At 35.2% G+C, this 19,468-nt stretch overlaps 2 protein-coding genes across 3 annotated transcripts; both read right to left on the reverse strand.

The window, feature by feature from the left end:
- Positions 1 to 3,890: 3,890 nt before the first annotated feature.
- On the reverse strand, positions 3,891 to 6,379 carry LOC7474174 (chlorophyllase-2). The gene is made up of 2 exons (XM_002315716.4): positions 5,962 to 6,379; positions 3,891 to 4,731 (listed from the first exon to the last, which is right to left on the reverse strand). Exons 1-2 carry the CDS (start codon positions 6,292 to 6,294, stop codon positions 4,060 to 4,062), a joined length of 1,005 nt encoding a protein of 334 aa, XP_002315752.2. The 5' UTR covers positions 6,295 to 6,379; the 3' UTR covers positions 3,891 to 4,059.
- A 619-nt stretch (positions 6,380 to 6,998) lies between these two features.
- Positions 6,999 to 11,396, reverse strand: LOC7498060 (VAN3-binding protein). 2 transcript variants are annotated; one of them, XM_024611379.2, is made up of 7 exons: positions 10,938 to 11,396; positions 10,352 to 10,459; positions 8,982 to 9,429; positions 8,616 to 8,843; positions 8,221 to 8,270; positions 7,955 to 8,012; positions 6,999 to 7,798 (listed from the first exon to the last, which is right to left on the reverse strand). In XM_024611379.2, the coding sequence occupies exons 1-7, from the start codon at positions 11,244 to 11,246 to the stop codon at positions 7,584 to 7,586; spliced, it is 1,416 nt and encodes a 471-aa protein (XP_024467147.1). In that variant the 5' UTR covers positions 11,247 to 11,396; the 3' UTR covers positions 6,999 to 7,583. The 2 variants fall into 2 exon arrangements, with proteins under 2 accessions (XP_024467147.1, XP_024467146.1); XM_024611378.2 differs by having other exon boundaries at positions 10,352 to 10,462; positions 10,938 to 11,393.
- Between the last annotated feature and the right edge of the window lie 8,072 nt (positions 11,397 to 19,468).

A 19,468-nucleotide genomic window follows, 5' to 3' on the forward strand; every position in this document is an offset into this window, starting at 1 on the left:
TGCATACGCCAGTATCGTTTATTAAATTAAACAGAGAAAAAGAGGGACTGTGAAAAGAAAAGCCTCTCAAACTCTTGCTTTAAAAGGACCCCACTGCTACCCTTTAAATCAATCAATCAGAGGGATGATATTTATAGCAGTTGCTCGTGGAATTTCACCGAAATTTCCACATGATGTCTTGCTCCTCTGTCTGATCACGAGACCTGACATTATATATATAATTCTTTCTTGATGACTTTAAAAGCTCTAAAATGTGCGCGCATGTTGAAAATATCTAGAATACCCTTGACCGTTTGTTTCGTCTAAAATATTATATATATAAATGTATTTTTATATTTATTTTTTTAAAATTATTTTTTATGTTTGTTTTTAGTAAAATATTTTATAGAAAAAATAACCAATATAAAATATTTTATAATCAAATTTTAAACTTAGCTTTTTATTAAAAAGTATTCTAAGCTCATTAAATATAAAATAATTCACTAATATTATTTTATTTACAATATACAACTATTTTAATAATTAAAATCTATTTTTTCAATATAATTTTCATCGTCTCTTTTTTTTCCTTTCATTACCACCATCACCAGCACCGTGACAACCTCTTACACCATCATTGTTGTCATCTCACCACTACCATCTCACCACTTCAATCATTACTCATCATCATTTTCCGCCACCACCACGTCACCACCTTAATCATTTTTTATTACTATCTTTTTTATTATTTTAACTACCGTCTTCTTTATCATTTCTTTCATGTTACAATCGTATTCTTTCTCACTATTATCTTCACCACTGCCACAACTAAAAAATATTTACATGTGAAACATTCTACAGTAAAATCTGTAAAATATTTTGCATTCGTAAAGTATTTTATGCGAAACATATGGACCCTATCAATAATTATTCCAGAAAAAAATACACACACAAAGATGAGAATAAAATTATTTAATTTTTTTCAAAGCATGTTAAAAATCTTTTTACAAAATACTAGTAAGGAATAATTATACTAAGCATCTTGTACGTAGTTCACTTATTTTCTTAACTTGATATTTATTTTTTAAAAATTCCAGTTTACATATCATAACTTATAAATAGTATAATATTTTACATCATTACTAGTGTGCATAAAAAAAAACTAAATTATTTACAACAACTTTGTCATTATATTTTAAATAATTATTAAAAAGCCTATGATAAAATATCAAAATTGTTACTAATAAGAAAAAAAACAATAATTTTTTTTTTCGAAACATAAAACCCTAATCACTAAATTGTTTTTTTTAAAGATATTTAGAAGCTTGTTTACATTCTCAGCAAATTCTATAATAACTATTTCATTGAGATCCTAATAAAAGTGAGAAAAAGAAAAACCAAAAGTATGGCTCAATAAATGCTTGCATCAAAGTGAAAGCATCGCCCCTGTGTGGACCCCTCATTGCTCTTTCTACAGTTGCTTGGAACAGTTTTGCTTGCAATCATGCAGTCCATTTTTGTCTCTGTATTGATGGTCTTTGGGTGTTTCATCTTCAACCTCACTCAATATTAGCTCAGGGGTCTTATTTTGGTGGCTCGAGTCCACATCTATGAAATTTTCTTCTCTCACCGTGATCACCCACATCCAGGCCATGAGTTTCCGGCCCTTCTAAAATTCAACACCAATAACCCTGCAATCTCTTCTCTCAACGGAACTCACGGTGACGATAACCTTGGACTGCTATGATTGTTGGTTATACTTATCAAGGTAATGCCCTTTAAGCCCTAAAGCTTTCCAGAAGGATGTTGGATTGTGGTGTGAGACCAAATACAATTATATTTATCTTGTAGTCATCCAGGTTTGGTCATAAAGAGCAAACAATATTTAACATTAGAATCTTATAAAGTCATGGGGGTACTGTAGCATTTCAAGACCAAAAAGCCTTCTTGTTTATGAATATGCATCGAATCAAAGCCTTCATGATTGGCCAGAGACTTGTATTTTAGTTTGCTGGGTTTGTATCTCTGTGGATTTGTTGCTACGATAATCATACTTCAACGACTTGTGATTTGCTTTAGCTTATCTTGCTTCCTTGCTTGATTACAGTTTCAAGGTGCGAGATTTCAAGTTTTGCTTAAAGAGTCAGGAGTTGGGACTGCCAGGATCCGAGTGTCCTGTAACTGCGATTGTGGATCGTAAAGGTATAGTGATTAATTATGAAGAGAGAGAAATCAAGACTGAATACAGAAATTCTCACTTACCATTTGAGGATGTTTTTAATAAACCATTTAGAAAGGCCTCCGATTAGGGGGAAAAAACACTTCGAGCGTGATTTGTATTGCGGCTAAAACATTGATGGTTTAAAATTTGATTTTTTTATTTAAAATTGTTTTTTTAAAATTGTTTTAATATACTAATATTAAAAAAAATTAATTTTTTTTAAATATATTTATAAATTAAAAACATTTAAAATATAACTTGTACCATGTTATCCAGCATTTACACGAACTCAATGTATCGGTTTTGTAAACCGCGAAATGATGGTGTAACGGTGTTGTTTACCCAAGTACGAGTGGGACAAGACTGAAATTACAGAGCTCCTACAGTTGAAAAAATAAGGGTTTCTCGAATAAAAAGCTGCTACCTTTTCAATATTTATGACGTCTTGTTTCCATAAAAAAAAAAAAAAAAGGTAAGTTCACTTGCTGGATTGGGTGAGGCAGCTTGAGAACAGAGGAGAGGACGGGGGAGGGTTGGCCTAGTGGCTCCAAAATGTATTCAAATCCCAAAGGAGGTCTCGTCAGTGTGCCCATTTCCTTGCCTCCTTCGCTTTACTTCGGGTTCTCTGAGGGAAATAAAAGCGAGATAAAGAGAAATGATTTTGAAGTGATACTTGATTTGACAGTGCTGTTGTCGTTGCCGGTGGGCTAGGTGGTGTACGACTAGACTTGAGACTTCCGCCGTGATTGGCGATGCTTGCAAGCGCATCTAACAAATATATTATATTGGTCGGGTCTCACGACTCATCTCGATAACTGATTAGAATTATGAATTTTACTGGATTTAATAATTTTTTTTAAAAATATTTGTTATGATAAAAAAATAAAAGATGATACTGGAAAAGAAATTAAAGGACAAAATTAATTTAAAGATGACATTTTAAATTAAATTACAGGGAAAAAAAAAGCAAAAAGAAAGAGATGCCAGACACGCAGGGCCTTTGATTTCTGGTCCAGGAGTTGGCCCATAAGACCATGATTAATTGATGAGGTTCGTGGCCATAAGACCAGAAAAAATTATATTGACGAGGTGCGCGGGCTTGCCTTTGATTTTTGGTTCAGGAGTTGGCTCATAAGGCCCATATTCATGGACGCCTATCAACTAACACATCTTGAGCTGATTTTCAGTACAAACAATTTTGTGTTTGAATTCAGCAGTCCCAATCGCTATTCATCGATCCATGTCATAATCTAAAAGCCCAATAGTGAAGATCCTTAGACCGACGGTTCCATTCTTCCCGGTGGCTGCTGACGGGGCTTTCCCCTTGCTTAATTGGAAGGTTGAAAAAACCACCACCGAAAGCAAGTTTTCCTTCTTTTTTTTTGGCTTCCAAAAAAAAAAAAAAAAACCCACCTCTCACCAAAAGCAAGTTTTTCTCGAAGATGCATTAAAAATATTTTTTTATATTTTAAAAATCAACAAATTAAGATAGTTTAAATATATATATATAAAATAATTTTAAACAAAAATAAATAAATTTTACAGCAATTCCAAAAAGCGTGCAGTGGGATTGATGATGGACTGGATTCCCTTGAGATTATTTTGGACCAAACTAGTAAGCCGACGCATGTGCTTAATTAAAGCCCATAAAAACACAGGACTTGACACAGAGGAAGGCGTAGCTAGAATATGGTTTCCAACGTGCAATCTTTGCTACACACGACGTCAAATTCATTGCAAAATCCATATCATAAGCAAAGTTGTTACCATCATTATACTTACAGAACACCTTAATAATATTCATGAATTGAGAGAACTTGTTCTAACACAGGCTGCCTGGAGTTCAGATCATATAATTTTCAGAGAATATATTCAACAGTTTGAAGTTCCACCGGTCCGGTCTGCCCACCCTTTATAGCCATCAAGTCACTGCTATCACCTCCCAAGTATGCTTTCATAAATGCGACCACAACTCCTCCAATAAATTTCCTCATCGGCTCCCTGGACTTCCCATTCTTGCACAGACAATATGTAGTTTTTCCTCTAATCCCTTCAGTATCATCATCTAGCATATCAAGATGTCCATAATCCTTAACAACGAAATAACTAGCCGGCCCTTTACATTCTTTGAAAAAATCCTTATGATTAACACCCTCAGGTGCACAAGGAGGGAACAGAGGGTTCTTCTTCAGCTCACCCAAGCCAGAACCAATGACCATGATTGCCATATCAAGATCAAACGAATGAGGAACATATGTGAGTACTGGTGGAGGGGTTTGTTTCCCTTTGTCCATTCCATCAACTGGGTCCACACCAATTAGTGCTGAGAATTTTAATGTGGCTGCTGCTTTCTCAAGAGCTAATGCAAAAGCAGTCTTGCCACCTCGACTATGGCCTGCAAGGCCTAGCTTGCTTAGATTTGGTTTAACATGGGGTGGAAGTAGGTGATGCAGTCCTTCGGATAGCCAATTTGTGGTTGCAGCCACAGATTTAATTTCATCACTAGAATCTTGTCCAGCCACAAGATATAACTGCCAAGTGCAGAGAAGAAAAGGATTCAACGAGTAACAAAGTAGTGCTAGTTAAAGTTCAAATTGAAGAAATCAACAGGCAAGCATCAAGCGACTAAGACACTAATTGATGCAATTGAAGAACCGAACCTTAACTAATATATGGTTTTTGTAGCATCTAATCCGATGGTTTTCATTTTTGACATAGATTGCTATGCCATATTTGCTCATATACAGCATTTTGTCAAAGTACTTTAGGAAATTGGATCGAATCCCTCTCCTGACCTTTACTAACCCCATAATTAATAGAAATAAAGCAAAACATGAGCACCAAAAACAGGGACTTGAAAGTTAAAATGGAGAATCCAGTATCTTGAAACGTAGAAGATACAAAATTTTAAATGGGAACGGGTGGAGAAAATAGAGAAGTTGGCTCAAAGTGTCGCTTTAAAATGTGAAAGACAAGGACAATTATACACGGGATGGGGTATACGTGAAGACTGAAAAGAATACAGACAAATGAAATATAGCATCAGGAGACAAGGATACAATATCTCGAGCATTCTGGCTCATCCATCATCAATCACATCAAGATGCCACTGATAATCGTTTAATAGGCCTTTAGATTTTCCCTTGAGAAAACGATACTTTGAAATCTTTTGCCTTAGAGATGAAGTTACTCGGGGGGGCCAACATGGCATGGCGTGGCACCATAGCTTCTTTGGGAACTAAAGTTTTATCTTTTTTTTCTTTGAGAACGAAATGAAGTTATCTCCACTTCGCTGTTGGCACACCAATGTCAATTTGCAGAATACTAAAAAGAAAATTAAAAACTTTAGCAGAAAAGGTTGTGGTCGTTACAGTAACACATAGTACATACCCAGGAAAATACCAGACCAACTGTTTTAATCCGGGGAAAAAGAAAATGTAAATGGATGAAACAATTAATAACATCGAAATGATCTTAATTTGGGATCAGAATATAGTATCTAATCGTAATCTTTATCTGTTATCTATTGATTTTGGGTAGAAATTCTGCTTTAGTAAGGAAATTAATCCTAATTAATAGAGGCACAGATATATCCAAATTCATCAGACTTGCAATTCACTCACAGCCGCGATAGGAGATTTGGAGCCTTTGAATATATTTAAAAGACTTGCAATTCGTAATTGACCATGGCTGCATCAAAATTTTCCCACGACCTATATATGATCACAAAGAAGAAGTCAAGAAGAGAGAGTGATATGTACCTGAGGAGCAATGACAATGAACCCATGAGAAGCAATATGTTGCAGGAGCTGGGAGTAGAAAGAATTGTAAAGAAGGTAACCATGGAGGAAAACAAGAAGTGGGAATTCCCCTGCTTCACATGGCATAACAATCAAGAGTGGTTTTGGAGGTGGAACAGGAAGTGGAGGTGAAGTCTTTGCGGTGCAGCATGTAGTTCTTGATTCTACTTTTTGAAGCACTGTTGTATACTTCCCAGCCTCGAACACAGTAGTAGTAACAGTTGCTATAGCAGAAGAGGATGACATGGTTACTGTATTAATTAGGCTTTTCCTTGTTCTTTCTAACGTTTTCATGTAAGTTTCTTGTGCCAAGGATAAGTTGTTCAGGTGGCCTTTTTATGGCCTTGTTCTATGAGAGAGAGTCGCGACCCCTGCGATTGGATACCCGGTCCATACCCAGTTTACCCGCCCATTTACTCTCTTGCTAAAAATAATGTCAAAATCTTTCAATTTAATCCTCGCAATGTTCAAAAAAGTTAAAATTTCTCCTTAAAATTAATATTTTTAACAATTATTTATAAGTTTTCCGGTCCTCAATTTTTTTAAAAAATACATTTTGGTTCCTTTATTATAGTTTATGCATTCAAGTCTCTATATTGTCAATCAAGTCTACAAGAAAATTAGTGGGTATTAATAGGGTATAAAATAAATACCTATATGTATTTTTTTTTTTTATCCTCCTCAATACCCATTAGACATGTTTAATGGGCATTTGTTGGGCCAAGTAAAGCAAATATCCGCTTTATATCCAGCCCATTATAATCCCAACATAATGTATTTAGTTGATCTGACTAATTGTGTGAGTATAATTGTAATTTTCATTTATTTTTTCAAAAATCGGCCAAAAAAGAATCATAGTGTGATTTATAATTTATTTTCATTTATTTAATGGGCATTTGTTGGGCTTGATTTATAATTTATTTTTATAAATTTATTTAGAATTAGAAGATTCCAAATACAGTGGAAGTATCTTCTGACAATCAAGATGGAATCCAACATTACAATAATCAAAACGTCGTTAAAACTCTTGATTAACTTAATCCAAACAAAATTATTGGGTAAAGTGGAGATGCCCTAATCAAGACAATCATGGCCTCCGCCATAAGGAAAATACAAGCGCTCCATTAATTAAACAAATCAGGGAGACAAAAACAAAGCCCACATGACAGGAAGCACATAGATTCAAGCCGTGTCTTTATCTTCCATTACCATTCCATTATCGAACTCCTCTCTTTGACCACCCCAGTCCAAGACTCTCCTTTTATTTCCCTCGACGGTGAAACACACGCAGGCTTGGATCACATGGTTCTTGCTTACTTTTAATTCACAACACTTTGCCTTTTCCAGTTCAGATACAAAAACAAAGGCCCCAACTATATTCCCCCTGGACTGGAGAGAGAGAGAGAGACCCACATGGATAAGCTAGCTATGTTTAAATTCCTCGTTCTTTACAATTTAGGAACACCAAAAATATAACCCAACCAAATCTCAAAAAGCTTTAACAAGTCTATATATATTATAATAATAATCCTAAATCCCAGTTTTTCGACTTCATTGCAAACCTAACCCCCCTAGTAGATAAGTCACACTCTATGTCTGTTGCCCTTTTCTGCTGCTATGGAGAGAAGTCTCGAGACACCTTGAGTCCAGAGATCATATTCCTTCTGGTTCATGCACTCGAATTCGACAACACCCCGTTGCAAAGTCTTCAAACCGAAATACCGTCGATGCTCACCACCCTCTAGCAAGTGGCGGCCTGGCCAGGCGGGCATATCTTTGATCACCGCCAACACCACATCTGTAAATTCAAAAGGAGGTGAATTAAAGATAATCCCTTTTGATCTTTTACACTTTAGTGCCATTTGAACTTTCCCAAATCCCCAGAATGGAAGAAGCCCCACCTCCTATTCTGTTTTTCACATTATTAGAGAAAGACAAAAGCAATGATACTTACTCTTTTTCTTTTTCGTTATGGTCCCAGCTACATGTTTGCTCTTCATCTTCAACATAACCTGCACCAAAAGAAGTTTCAAAAGCTAGGTGGTAAGCGCAGAATAAAGAAAGTGGTTCTACTTATTTCATCATTTGATCATCTTTAACTTTGACACCGATCCCTTTTTACCTCGTCAGATTCACACTCATCATGTCTAAATAATTAAATGATTTGATTCCAAAACAATTACAGCGGAAATATAGGTTTGGAATAGAAGCTCTAATTACCTGATTCATTCGGTTGACATAAACAGAAACTATCTTCCAGTGAAGGTCACCTGCATTGATCAAAGAAACCTGATCAAGACCCTCCTTCCACATCAAGTAACAAGTTTTTTTTAGATTAACAGGCCGATACTACAAACCAACCAGTTTTTAAATTAATTTAATGTGGGGAATATTACCCAACAAAGCACTTTGACATAGAATTGCTAATCATCATCAAAATAAACAGCAAAAATCACAATACAAAATGTCTCTCTGTAATACAGCAATTCGATGTGTTCTCTAGACACGTTCCAATTTCAATTCAATATGGGGAAAGAAAGAAAACAAAGCTACCAAACTAAACATACAAAACAATTGTGAGCTGAATTAATTCCAGACAACATAGTAATAATCACCTTTGCGAGTGCGCTTGAGTAGCTCACAGCCTCTGGCAAGCAATTCCCTGCTGCATATGCCTAAGAAATTTTCTTCAGGCACCAGTTCACCACTGAAACTACCATTAGAACTACCATTACTGCCATTTCCACCAGCTACAGCTAATCCTTTGTCCACGGGAATGACCGCTGCAATATTCCAGACTTCCTTTAATGCTCTCGCCTTCAATGTTGCTGCACCACGTAACGCTGCAACAATCACACAAAAAGTCTGAGATCATTTCCATTAAACTACCCTCCATAAACGCACGCAGATCATGTATGATTTGCATTTATCTAAGACGATAAAAATGATTGATCAACAAAAATAAAGGAAAACAAACATACCTGTTGCAGCAGCAGCAGTTAATGTCATGATATCACCAGCAGAACGCACATTCACGGCAGAGTTCACAACAGATGCAAGGTGCTCACGCTCTGCCCCCATGGCCTCTGCTGCCTCCACGCATTGTGCAGCCACCAATGTTGCAGCTGATGCCACCGCCATGTCAGTCTTTGCCATTTGCTCATCTTTCCCAGCCCCCGAAGAGGCAGCTGTTGCAGCCGCAATTGCAGCAATGGCAGCAGCAACCCCTGCCACAGATATCGCAGCATGAAGCTGCGCATTATGGGCTCGAGTCTCCTCCTTTTTCTTCTCCCTCCTGTCCTTCAACCACCTACCAACAGTCTTACCACCACCACCACCACCCGTGGCGGCGGCTGTGATGGCATTGCCACCAGGAGTTACCGCAGGTGCACGGAATTGTGTGTTGTGAGGGTTGTTGGATCGAGAATACTGGCAAGGAGAATACATATGGATCGTTAACTCATTATTTTCATCACTTTAGATTAACTATTGTTAACCTAAAATTGGGTACATTAATGCAGCAAGTGAAATTGATGGCTGATAATTAATCATGACAGAGACACATCGGTGATAATCTAAAATTATGGAGGCGAGTTGTTAGGATGTTTTGGAAAAAAAAGTTGGGTCCATACACCATAAATTCGCTGTTGTGGTTATGTATTGTAACTAATCTAATTCATTCACTCACGAGGGGACCAGCGCAAACCCGCGTTTTCTAAAAACAACCATCAAAGAAAGAAGGTCATTGTTGAATCTCAATAGAAAAGGACATGCAGGTCATTATGCAAGTTACCCACAGAACTAGCAATGGCAGTTTTTGACATTTTTGCTAAAAAAATAGACAAGGAAAGAAGGCCAATTAACCTCTGACTCAATTTTTGCTACCTCTAGCTTTTGTTTTTCCATAGAAATAGAAGGGAAACTATATAGTTTTCTTTGGAACAAAGCAAAGTATAATAGGTATCATTGCTTTGATTATTTTAAAAAGAGAAACAGAACATTAGATACTCCGGGCAGATTGGATTGTGTTTCCGACAATGTTTTTTAAAATTTAAATTTTATTATTATTATTATTTTTGGATTGTTTTAATATGTTAATGTTAAAAATAATTTTTTTAAATATATATATATAAGTAGCATTGGTTAAGGAGAAAGCCTGAGATATGTTTCATGGTGGTCTAAAGTCAGTGGAACAGAAGTCGTGCTTTGTTCAAAAAAAGAGCAAAAACAAGCAGAGAGCCACAAAAGCAAAGACACCAACTTTATTCAAACTTGTATAATTATATTACCCCAAAAATAGCAATAGATTTCATAATATTAATTAGCTCCGGCAAACTCTTAAAAAAATTACCTTGACATCATCCATTTCAGAAGGGGAAACAGGAGGGCTGTCCGTTAAGGAACCATTGAGAGGTCCACTGCTATGGGAGAGTCTGCCTGAAGTGCGTGGAGATACCTCCTGCTGCATTAACAGACCCCAAGAGTTGAAAAATGGGTGCTTCATTTTTTGAGATAGTTATAAGTAATGATCGCAGGTAGTAGTGACTGTGAAGGAAGGAGAGACAGAGTCTCTGCTCGTGTGTGTTTCAAGAGTAAAGAACGGGAAAATAAATAATTCAATCGATAGTCGGGGGTGTGACGGAACCAGAAAAAAAGAGAGGGGGTGTACAGGCCTCAAAACAAGATCATACTGAAATAAATTTTGCAAATCTGTTCGATATAAATAAACCAGAAACAAGATTTTATCAAAATAGATATAAAACCAGAGCGTCAAAAAAAGACAAAGCAGAGTGGATTAGTATATTATCAAGAGAGAAGAAAACAAAGACTCAAAGAGAGCCAAAAGGAAAAAAGAAAGAAATCTCACATATTGTCTTTATTCTCTCTCTCTCTCTCCCTCTGCGTGTGTTTGATTAAATATATAAAATTAAACTCACCGACTGTGACATGATTCTTTCCAAGACCATCTGGGAAGTCTCAGAGGAAGCAAAAGAAAACGGGTTTCCAGAAACAGTAGCACCACTCTCTTCTAACTCTCCAATAATATCCTCCTGTATCATACCACCAGCACCACATGGGTTGGTCTTGCTTGAGAAAACCATCTGTGGTGGAGCCAGGGCTTTTGATACCTCCAACGCTGACAAGCTCCATGAACGTGAAAGAAACTCCATGGGCTCACGTGGTGTTTCCGGTGGCCGGAAATGGGCCGGTTCCGGTCGCCATGTCTCTGCTATGGGTTTGTCCATTGGAAAGAGAGGAGCGCGCTTGTGTGTTTAGTGTTGGTGGTGTGTTGAGTGGGGGGTTCTTATTAAGGAATGTGGATGGTTGGGTTTGGGTGTTTTATAGAGGATGGTGGAGTGAGATGACAGGTTTTTATGAATGCCCTTTTTTATTTTTAGAGGATTGGATGAAGGAATATATATATTTATAAAATAACAACTTGAAAATTAGCAATAAAGATAAAGAGGGAAAAGGGCAAGTTAGATTCTTTTTCTCCCATAAAGATACTTGGAATAATGTTTTTAGCTCCCAACAGCAAGATATCTTCTAATTAATTTTTGCTTATAGAAATAAATTCTTCATTGATCAGATCTTAACTGAACTATCCACTTAGCACAATCATGCAATTTTCCTACCATAACGAGGAGAGATTAGGTGCGAAGTAAGAGAGCTTCATTTTGTCGGGTCGTCTTAGTCAATGTCAATGACACTCTTGCTCTCATTACAAGGTTGCAAGTGGGGAGCTGTTGTGTGCCCTCCAACGCTGAAAAGTTTATGACGAAATTCAGTCTGATGCTCTGGTCAAACTCTAGCCGCGAGCTGGAATTCATTTGCCAAAAGGAACATTATGAAGATCCTGCCCAGAACTCTCTTCCAAGTTGTCATAATGTCTTGACGACGAAACTTCTACGGAGATTCAACAGAATATTTAGCACCAAGGAGAAGATGAGAAGACTACATGATGGGATATATGTGTGGGAAAACTTACTTAGTGCTAGTGCCCGTAAAGTTTGTTTTGGATTTTGTTTGTGGTTCCTGAAATTTAAAACATGGGACTCATCTGGTCGTTTGGGAGTAATAAATTATTTAGGTTAATAACTTGATCTGTTTTTATATAAAAATATATATTCTTTATTACATGTGACTTTTTTCTTATCTAAGGTAAGAAAATGGAAGCTTTTAAATGAAATCAAAGGGCTAGTTCTAGAGATTTGATTTGAAGATTTTGTCCGAATAAATTTAACTTGTATTTAAGAATAAATTAAATTAAATAAAAAATATAAGTACAGACTAAAGAATTATTATTCTATTATATATATCTAAACATGGATTTGAGATTTCTGGTAGAGAGGTGGGCTAGAGGTCCGGAAACGACGCAACACAACAACGTGGCAGAGCCACCCCAGCGATAGACAGCTCACAGGATCAAGTTACAATTGTAAAAAAGCAGATCAAGAAATTAAGGGGTGGTTTTAAGAAGATACTAAATAAATTATAGTTGCATTGAAAATACAAAAACTAAATAGTTGTTTTTTAAATTTTGTAATTATCAAAACATCCAAACCGAACATGTTAGTTCTACTGCTTATATGAATTAAAAATTCATGTTAATATATGTTTTTAATTATTGGATTACAGGTTTTGTTACCATCATCATTATTACAACCTCCTCGTCACTTCGTCATTTGATTATTGTTACCATCACCATGTTATTATAAATTCACTATAACCATCATTTTTTAAAAAAAATATTATTTTAAAAAAATATTTTACATAAAACAAACACATTCTTGAAATTGTTTTTAAAAAAATCATGCAACATTTTTTATTAGAAATTTCTTGCACGAAAATTTATTATATGTCAAGCAGGACAATTAGCTCATAACTCATTTGACAAATTCTTTTATAAAGTTGGGGGACTACAATGACTTCAATCTCTCTCTTGAAAAAAACTAGATTGGTGGTTCCCATAAACAAAAGATGATTAGGTGATACAAGAATTTTATAGAAGTAAAAAAAATCCAAAACTTGGTCATTAACTTGGCTAAGTTTAATAAGTTTATTTAATCTAATAAGATGATTAAAAAAAACATATAACAACAGTAAATAAATAGAGGTATAAAAAAATTAACAATGATTAACTGCAAAAAATAAACACTTGGTAATACTTTAGAAGGATATCCTCTCATTATTCTTAAAAGGTTTCCATATCTTATTTGATAAAAAAACAAAATATAAATAAGAACGTGATAGCTCACTAGAAAGCAAAATGAACAAAAATTCCAAGTTTAATTTCCAATAAATAAAATATTGAAGGACCAAATTATATTAAAAAAATCAGTTTTAAAAAAGGATAAAAAAAATTTGAGTTATCCTGTCAAATTAGTAATCTAGTCAAGAGATCAGGATAACTCCATAAAAAGATATTAAATAAAACCACGAAGCTCAATTCCTGAACTAACTAAATATTGAAGGGGAAAATTAAAAAAGAAAAATTGGAAATGAATGTAAAAAAAAGATTTAAGTCACCACGTGCTAACTCACTAAGCTCGTGATTTAGGATATGAGATTAGAATAATCTTATTGAAAGAAATGTGCAAAAAGATCACAGAGTGAAATCCCCAACCAACCTAGTGTTCAAGGTTGAAGTTGAAAAAAATATCAATTTTTATAAAAAATCCAAAAAAATAAACACATTTTATTTTTGGTAGAGCAACACAAATCTCAAGGATAGCAGAGAGAGAAGAGGAAGGAGAAGGAAAAAAAAAAAAATAAGTTGCCACTTACCACCTCATCTAAAAGCTCTAGCCGCGACAAATTCAATGTAACAGTGGACGACTATTTTTAGTTACCGTAAGCAACCTCATGTGCTAGAAAGGGCTGGTGCGTGTAGTGTAGGCGCCAACCAAGTTAACTTGCTTGTTTATCTTAGTCCATTATATTTGTTTCAGTTTCAATTTTTGATCCTTTAACTTTTAATTTTTTAAAATAATTTTTTTATTATTTTTTTCAAATTGAGCACCAAAAAATTTCTCACGACATTGCAAGAACCCCATATACAGACATCCAAGTTAACATGCATGTTTACCCCAGTCCACCATATTTGTTCTAATTTTAATTTTGGTTCTTTAACTCTTAATTTTTTTAAGATAAAAATAATTTTATTTTCTCAAACCCAGCTCTAGAATTTTCTCACAACACTGCGAGAACCCCATATCTAGGCATCTAAAATGGAATACCAAATCAAATCTCAAATAAAATCAACATGAAAGGACTAAATTAGAAGAAAAAAATTATGCCACAAAAATAAACTCCCCTTAATAGTGTAAATCAATCCCTTATATTAGCAAACTAAAGGAGCTTAATATTTGTCTTAGCTTTGAATTTGATCTCTAAATTTTTAATTCTTATAAATCAATAAAATTGAATATTATTTTACCAAACCAAGCATCAACTGATCGACAAATTATTCCCCCAACATTACAAGGCTCCTATACACCCCATAACCAATACCAAAGAAACAGAACATTAAAAGAAAAACAAATTAAGGTACCAAAATGAGAAAAAGAAGAAGAAAAAAAATAGAGATTTTGGGAATCTATAGTGAAATCTTTCCCACGACACAGTAAAACACTAATACTTTTTTTAAAAAATCTAATTGATAATGCCAAGTAATGGCATGAAAGTGAAACTAGTTGAGGAAGAACATGACTTTTCTTTTCTTTCCTTTCTTTCTCTCCTTTCCTTTTCTTTTCTCGCTTTTCTTTACCTCTCTGTCTTTTTGTTTCAGCTGCGAGTTGTGATCGGAAATCAAAGTGAAGGGGAGGGAAAGATGTCATGAAAGAAGGGCTTGCTGACAAGGTGTGTGCCCAACAGAGCAGCTGCAGCAGGACGTACATTCTGGAATTTAAATCACACGGAAAGATTTGGTTCCCCAACAACGATATCCCTTGTCACTTTTTCCTTCTCATCGGATGCTATGTGTCTATCAATACAATAAATAAATAAAAAACTTGCACTTTTAGTATATGTTAATTTGATTTTTTTTCAATCCGGGAAACGCATTTGCTTTAACTGGGCAATCCGCTCGAGAGCACTGAAGAATTTAATCCCTGCTCCTTGTCTGAGAGATAGATCGGACCGGTCCAAGCCTTTCTTTCAAATATTTATTTTTGTAAATGAGTAAACAACTCTGCAAAACAATCGTTCTATAGGTTTAAACAGTTTTTCAAGGCTCTCAAATATACACAATCAAGCTGTAATAAGCCTGTAACAGGAATTATATTTATTTCACATATTTCTTTAGCAAGCGAACAAAACAATATCTGTAAAGGTAACAAAAGATTTGAATCTCATCGGGATTAACTTCGAACATCATCAGTTTTTTGTTCTTTTTTTTTGTCACGTAGCATGTCGGGACTTGAGAGTTGAATTGTATATGCATTTGACTAAATCTGTAAGAAATGCAAAAACACTATTTAAAGCTCCCTGGTCAGCAGCATTTTCACCCTCTCCGAGTGGCGGTGCTTCGATTATTTCTATGTTACTTAACGTAGTGATCTTACCAATAAATCATCTATACGTGCAAACCGTAAATTGTGTCTTTAAATGAGACCGAACCAAATGCAATAATATTCGAAAATAATCAAATAATGCTCTTCCTGAGGCAAAAGCACGAGATTTCTCATAGAAGGATAGAAGCCCCTTCCCCAATCATTTGTATGAACAGATAACTAGATAAGGCCAGGGGCCAAGCACCATACGTGTACAAAGAACACCTCCCGCTTCAATTGACAGGTACAAGTCTAGCCACCAATCAAGAACGCCTTATTTATCACCGAAAAATAAAATTAACTGAATTAAAGAAGGTAATTACAAAAAAGGAAAAAAGATTAATTTGAAAGATCAAAAGAAAATCAAGTCGTTCTCTCTCTTTTCTTTGTCACCTTTGCAGCTTACCGGCAATCTAGCTTTCGTCACTCTTTCCACTCACTCACCCTCGAGCTCGAAGAAAGTGGAGAAATTGAGAACATGTATTGAAGAATAAGAGGGAAAAAAAAGGGGGAAAGGGGAAAAATAATTATGGAGAGATATCACAGTGACAGAAGCAGAGGATGCTGGCCAGTAGACCCTCCTCCGTAGGGACCTGAATTGCACCTGTGATTAACTGTATCCATACGGAGTAATTAATGAAACGAGGGACTGTAGTTTGTGTTCTGTACTGATCCATTGTAACGGTGAGTTTTCGTATGAAATCGAAAAGAAAACACCATGTTGAATTTTAATGTATTATTGTTAAAATTAAATTTTAAAAATAAAAAAAATATTTTTTTAAATATAATGTGTTTTAAAAATATGCTATAAAATGGCTCTCTCGTAACAAGTGGGATGGAACGTGGGTCAACCATGTGATATGTCATTGACCCACGTATTTGTCGTGAACAAAATTCCGACGCGTGCTAATTTTACTGATTATTATCAGGCAGCCTCTGTTTTTCTTTTAATCCTTTTAGCAAACACTTATCATACTTAAGATATTTCAAAAAACATATTTCTAGTCCCGAGTTATTTAACCTGGGAGCTTTCACTAAGGCGACTTCTGATATTGAGAGCTGATCAATTGCATACAAATTGAGTTCTGTCCCTGTAACCATATCCTTTACGGCTGTTGCTGGAATTAGAGGCATCCACTGAGCTCGGTTCAAGGTGGCTGTAATGGCGAAACAATTAAGGAGCTGGAGCTGGAGCTGGAGCTAGGAGGGGGATCGTCGTGCCCTCTGAAAATAAACTTACTTACCCTGCAATCAGTGCCTGATAACTGTAACGAATCTTTCATTCCAATTATTCACGAGCAATTGTTTTGTTTGTAGCGGTGGTTATAGGCATCCAGTCGTATGCTGGCAATTAACGACATTGGCCGTACAAGCTCTTAAATGCTTGCATCCCCAAGAGAGATGAGAGGTTGATGATGGCTGCATGAATGGCCAGGATGAGATTCGATAGGATCGTCCAGGAGAAGTTATTGTAGGTGTGGGCTCACAAACGCCAGAAGTGATCGATTTATTTTCACGTGTAAGAGACAAAACAAAAATCCAGACTAGACAAAGGGATATGTTCAATTGATTCATTAAAGTTTTGAGCTAACACTGAATAAACTCCTTAATTACCATCTCTTGTAAAGTCCCCCCACGCCCGCACGTGTATATACGCGTGCGAATCAAGGGACTCTGCAAGCTGAACGCCTTGAAATTGTTAAGCTCCGGATATTTGGATTCTGGACATGAATAAATTTTTTTTTGTTGTTGTTCTTTGGAGAAAAAACATTATTAATATTCTTAAAGTCTTTTATGGGTTATTTAGTACAGTTGAAATATGCAAAAATCCAACCTCTCTTGCTCCAATGTAGTAGGTTTTGAAAGGGATTCTAAATTTTATCCCTTGTAAGTATCTATAAATATCCCTAGTGAACCTCCTATTATATATTTTTAATAGAATATGATTTAATTTTTTTATGGGTTATTTCCATGTGGCCCTACTTAAATTTTTTTTTAATTATTCAATAGCTTTTCTGTGCGTGTGTGTTTTTTTATTGTTTTATTAAATAAAATATTGATTTCAAAAAAATAAGTTATTAAATATAATTGAGTCTATGACCTCATTTTTCGAGATAAAATATATATATCACCATCTATTTGTCAACCTTTGAATTTAATCTTGGGCTAAATATCATTTAGTTTTATTTGGTTTTCACAAAAAATGATAACATTTTTTTTCTAAAATATGCAACCATATATAATAAATATATTTTTTCTAATTTTATTCGATCATTTTCATATGTGTGTCTATTTTTATTATCGTTTGATAAAATAAAAATATCATTATAATAATATTAAACATAATAAAGTACATGACACGTGTTGCAAGATCAGATATTTTTATCTACAATAATCTTTTAATTTTTTTTATTTGTTTTTAATTATCATTAAGTACTTTATTTTATTTGATTTATTGATACATATAATTATCGATTTATTTAATCAAATACATAGATATAAACAGAAACTTTTCAATTTACAATTAGAATTTTTTATATAAAGAAAATGTTAAAAAAAACTTACATTTTGTTTTTTAAATAACTAGTAAGTTAAAAGAGATGTGGCGTTATAAGAAATAAGTGTGGAAAAATCACCACCAATAAAAGAGGCCTTGGCTACGCAACCTAAATAAAAATAAATAATGGAAAATATACCTTAAAATATCCCCTCGTCTTCTTATGCGTTAAAAAAAATAAAAATAAAATAATAAATAAAAGAAAAGTGTACACTCTTGCTGGTTTCGAGTGGAATTTTCACCATCACATTCCTTAAAATTTGCAAATCCTTATCCCCGAAAGACATCCACTTCACGGGGACCAAAACTCCGCAGATGAAAGCCACGTAGGATGTTTGTGCTGGAGCAACGGAGGTGACAACTGCAGGTGAAGCAGGTGATTGTGTTTCTATCTTCGGCAAAGAGCCTCTGGAGCCTGACTTTCTCTGAGCCAGACAAACGAACACAGAGGGAGATAGTCCTGACAAAACTAACAGCCCTCTTCATCGTAGCAGGGAATCTCTTTATTTATTTTTATTGGCAGAGGGTACTTCCTGTATTATTATGTTACTGTGCTCTGCTACTGTGCGCGTGGTGGCGTGCCTGGCTACGTCATCATCTCCTCCTTTTTTGTGATTTCTTTCATATTCTCTCTTGAACGAGACCACAAGTTGTGCAAGTTAAAAAGAAAAAAAAGAAACATAACAGGCTTTTTCTCCTTTTCTTTTCGAGTCTTTCGATCTTCTGTTTCTTCACCGTGAATGAGGACAAGCAGGAGAGACTCAAATGCCTGCTTTTCTCATTTTACCATTTTATCCTTCCCGGATTGATTTTTCATTCTCTGAACATGTACAATATTAATTTGAGCTAGCTTTTTTTTTCTTTAAGCCAATTCGGTACCATAATGTTTACATCAATCACATCCGCATGTAGTTGTCAATGGTGCAGAATAACATAAACATTTTCTTCTTAAATTTTTTTTATCGTCTCTCTCTAGTTTCTAGGGAGAGAAAATCTTTTTTTTAAAAAAAAAAAAATCCTCTAATCTAGGGTTTAATCCCTTCGTCCAGGGAGGTGGCCTTCCCCCTCCTCTCCAACTCTTTCCTTTGTGAAGGCTTTCATATTGTTTTTATTTGTTTTATCAACGGATCTGGTGTTTAAAGAAAAGAATTAGATGCTAGTTTTGCAGTGGAGAAGTGGATTTATTGTGGGTTTTATGGGCTTGTGGTTATTATTATGGAGAGTGGTGGCCAGAGTCCTTTTGGTTGCTTTTCAATGGCAGATATGGAGAGATGTTAGGGGCTGGAGGCAGGAGTGGATTGTTTGGAATCACTAGTGTTCGTATTTGAGCACGAGATCTGATATATTTCAGCTGATT

The sequence above is a fragment of the Populus trichocarpa genome, chromosome 10, assembly GCF_000002775.5.
Source record: "Populus trichocarpa isolate Nisqually-1 chromosome 10, P.trichocarpa_v4.1, whole genome shotgun sequence".
Taxonomy (NCBI): Eukaryota; Viridiplantae; Streptophyta; class Magnoliopsida; order Malpighiales; family Salicaceae; genus Populus; species Populus trichocarpa.

Coding starts and splice junctions, on each gene's coding strand:
- LOC7498060 (XM_024611378.2), bottom strand. CDS start 11,246: ATGGACAAACCCATAGCAGAGACATGGCGACCGGAACCGGCCCATTTC. Junction 8,271..8,615: donor ACTCAAGCGCACTCGCAAAG/GTGATTATTACT, acceptor TGATCAATGCAG/GTGACCTTCACTGGAAGATA. Junction 7,799..7,954: donor CATAACGAAAAAGAAAAAGA/GTAAGTATCATT, acceptor TTGAATTTACAG/ATGTGGTGTTGGCGGTGATC.
- LOC7474174 (XM_002315716.4), bottom strand. CDS start 6,294: ATGAAAACGTTAGAAAGAACAAGGAAAAGCCTAATTAATACAGTAACC. Junction 4,732..5,961: donor TCATTGTCATTGCTCCTCAG/GTACATATCACT, acceptor TGCACTTGGCAG/TTATATCTTGTGGCTGGACA.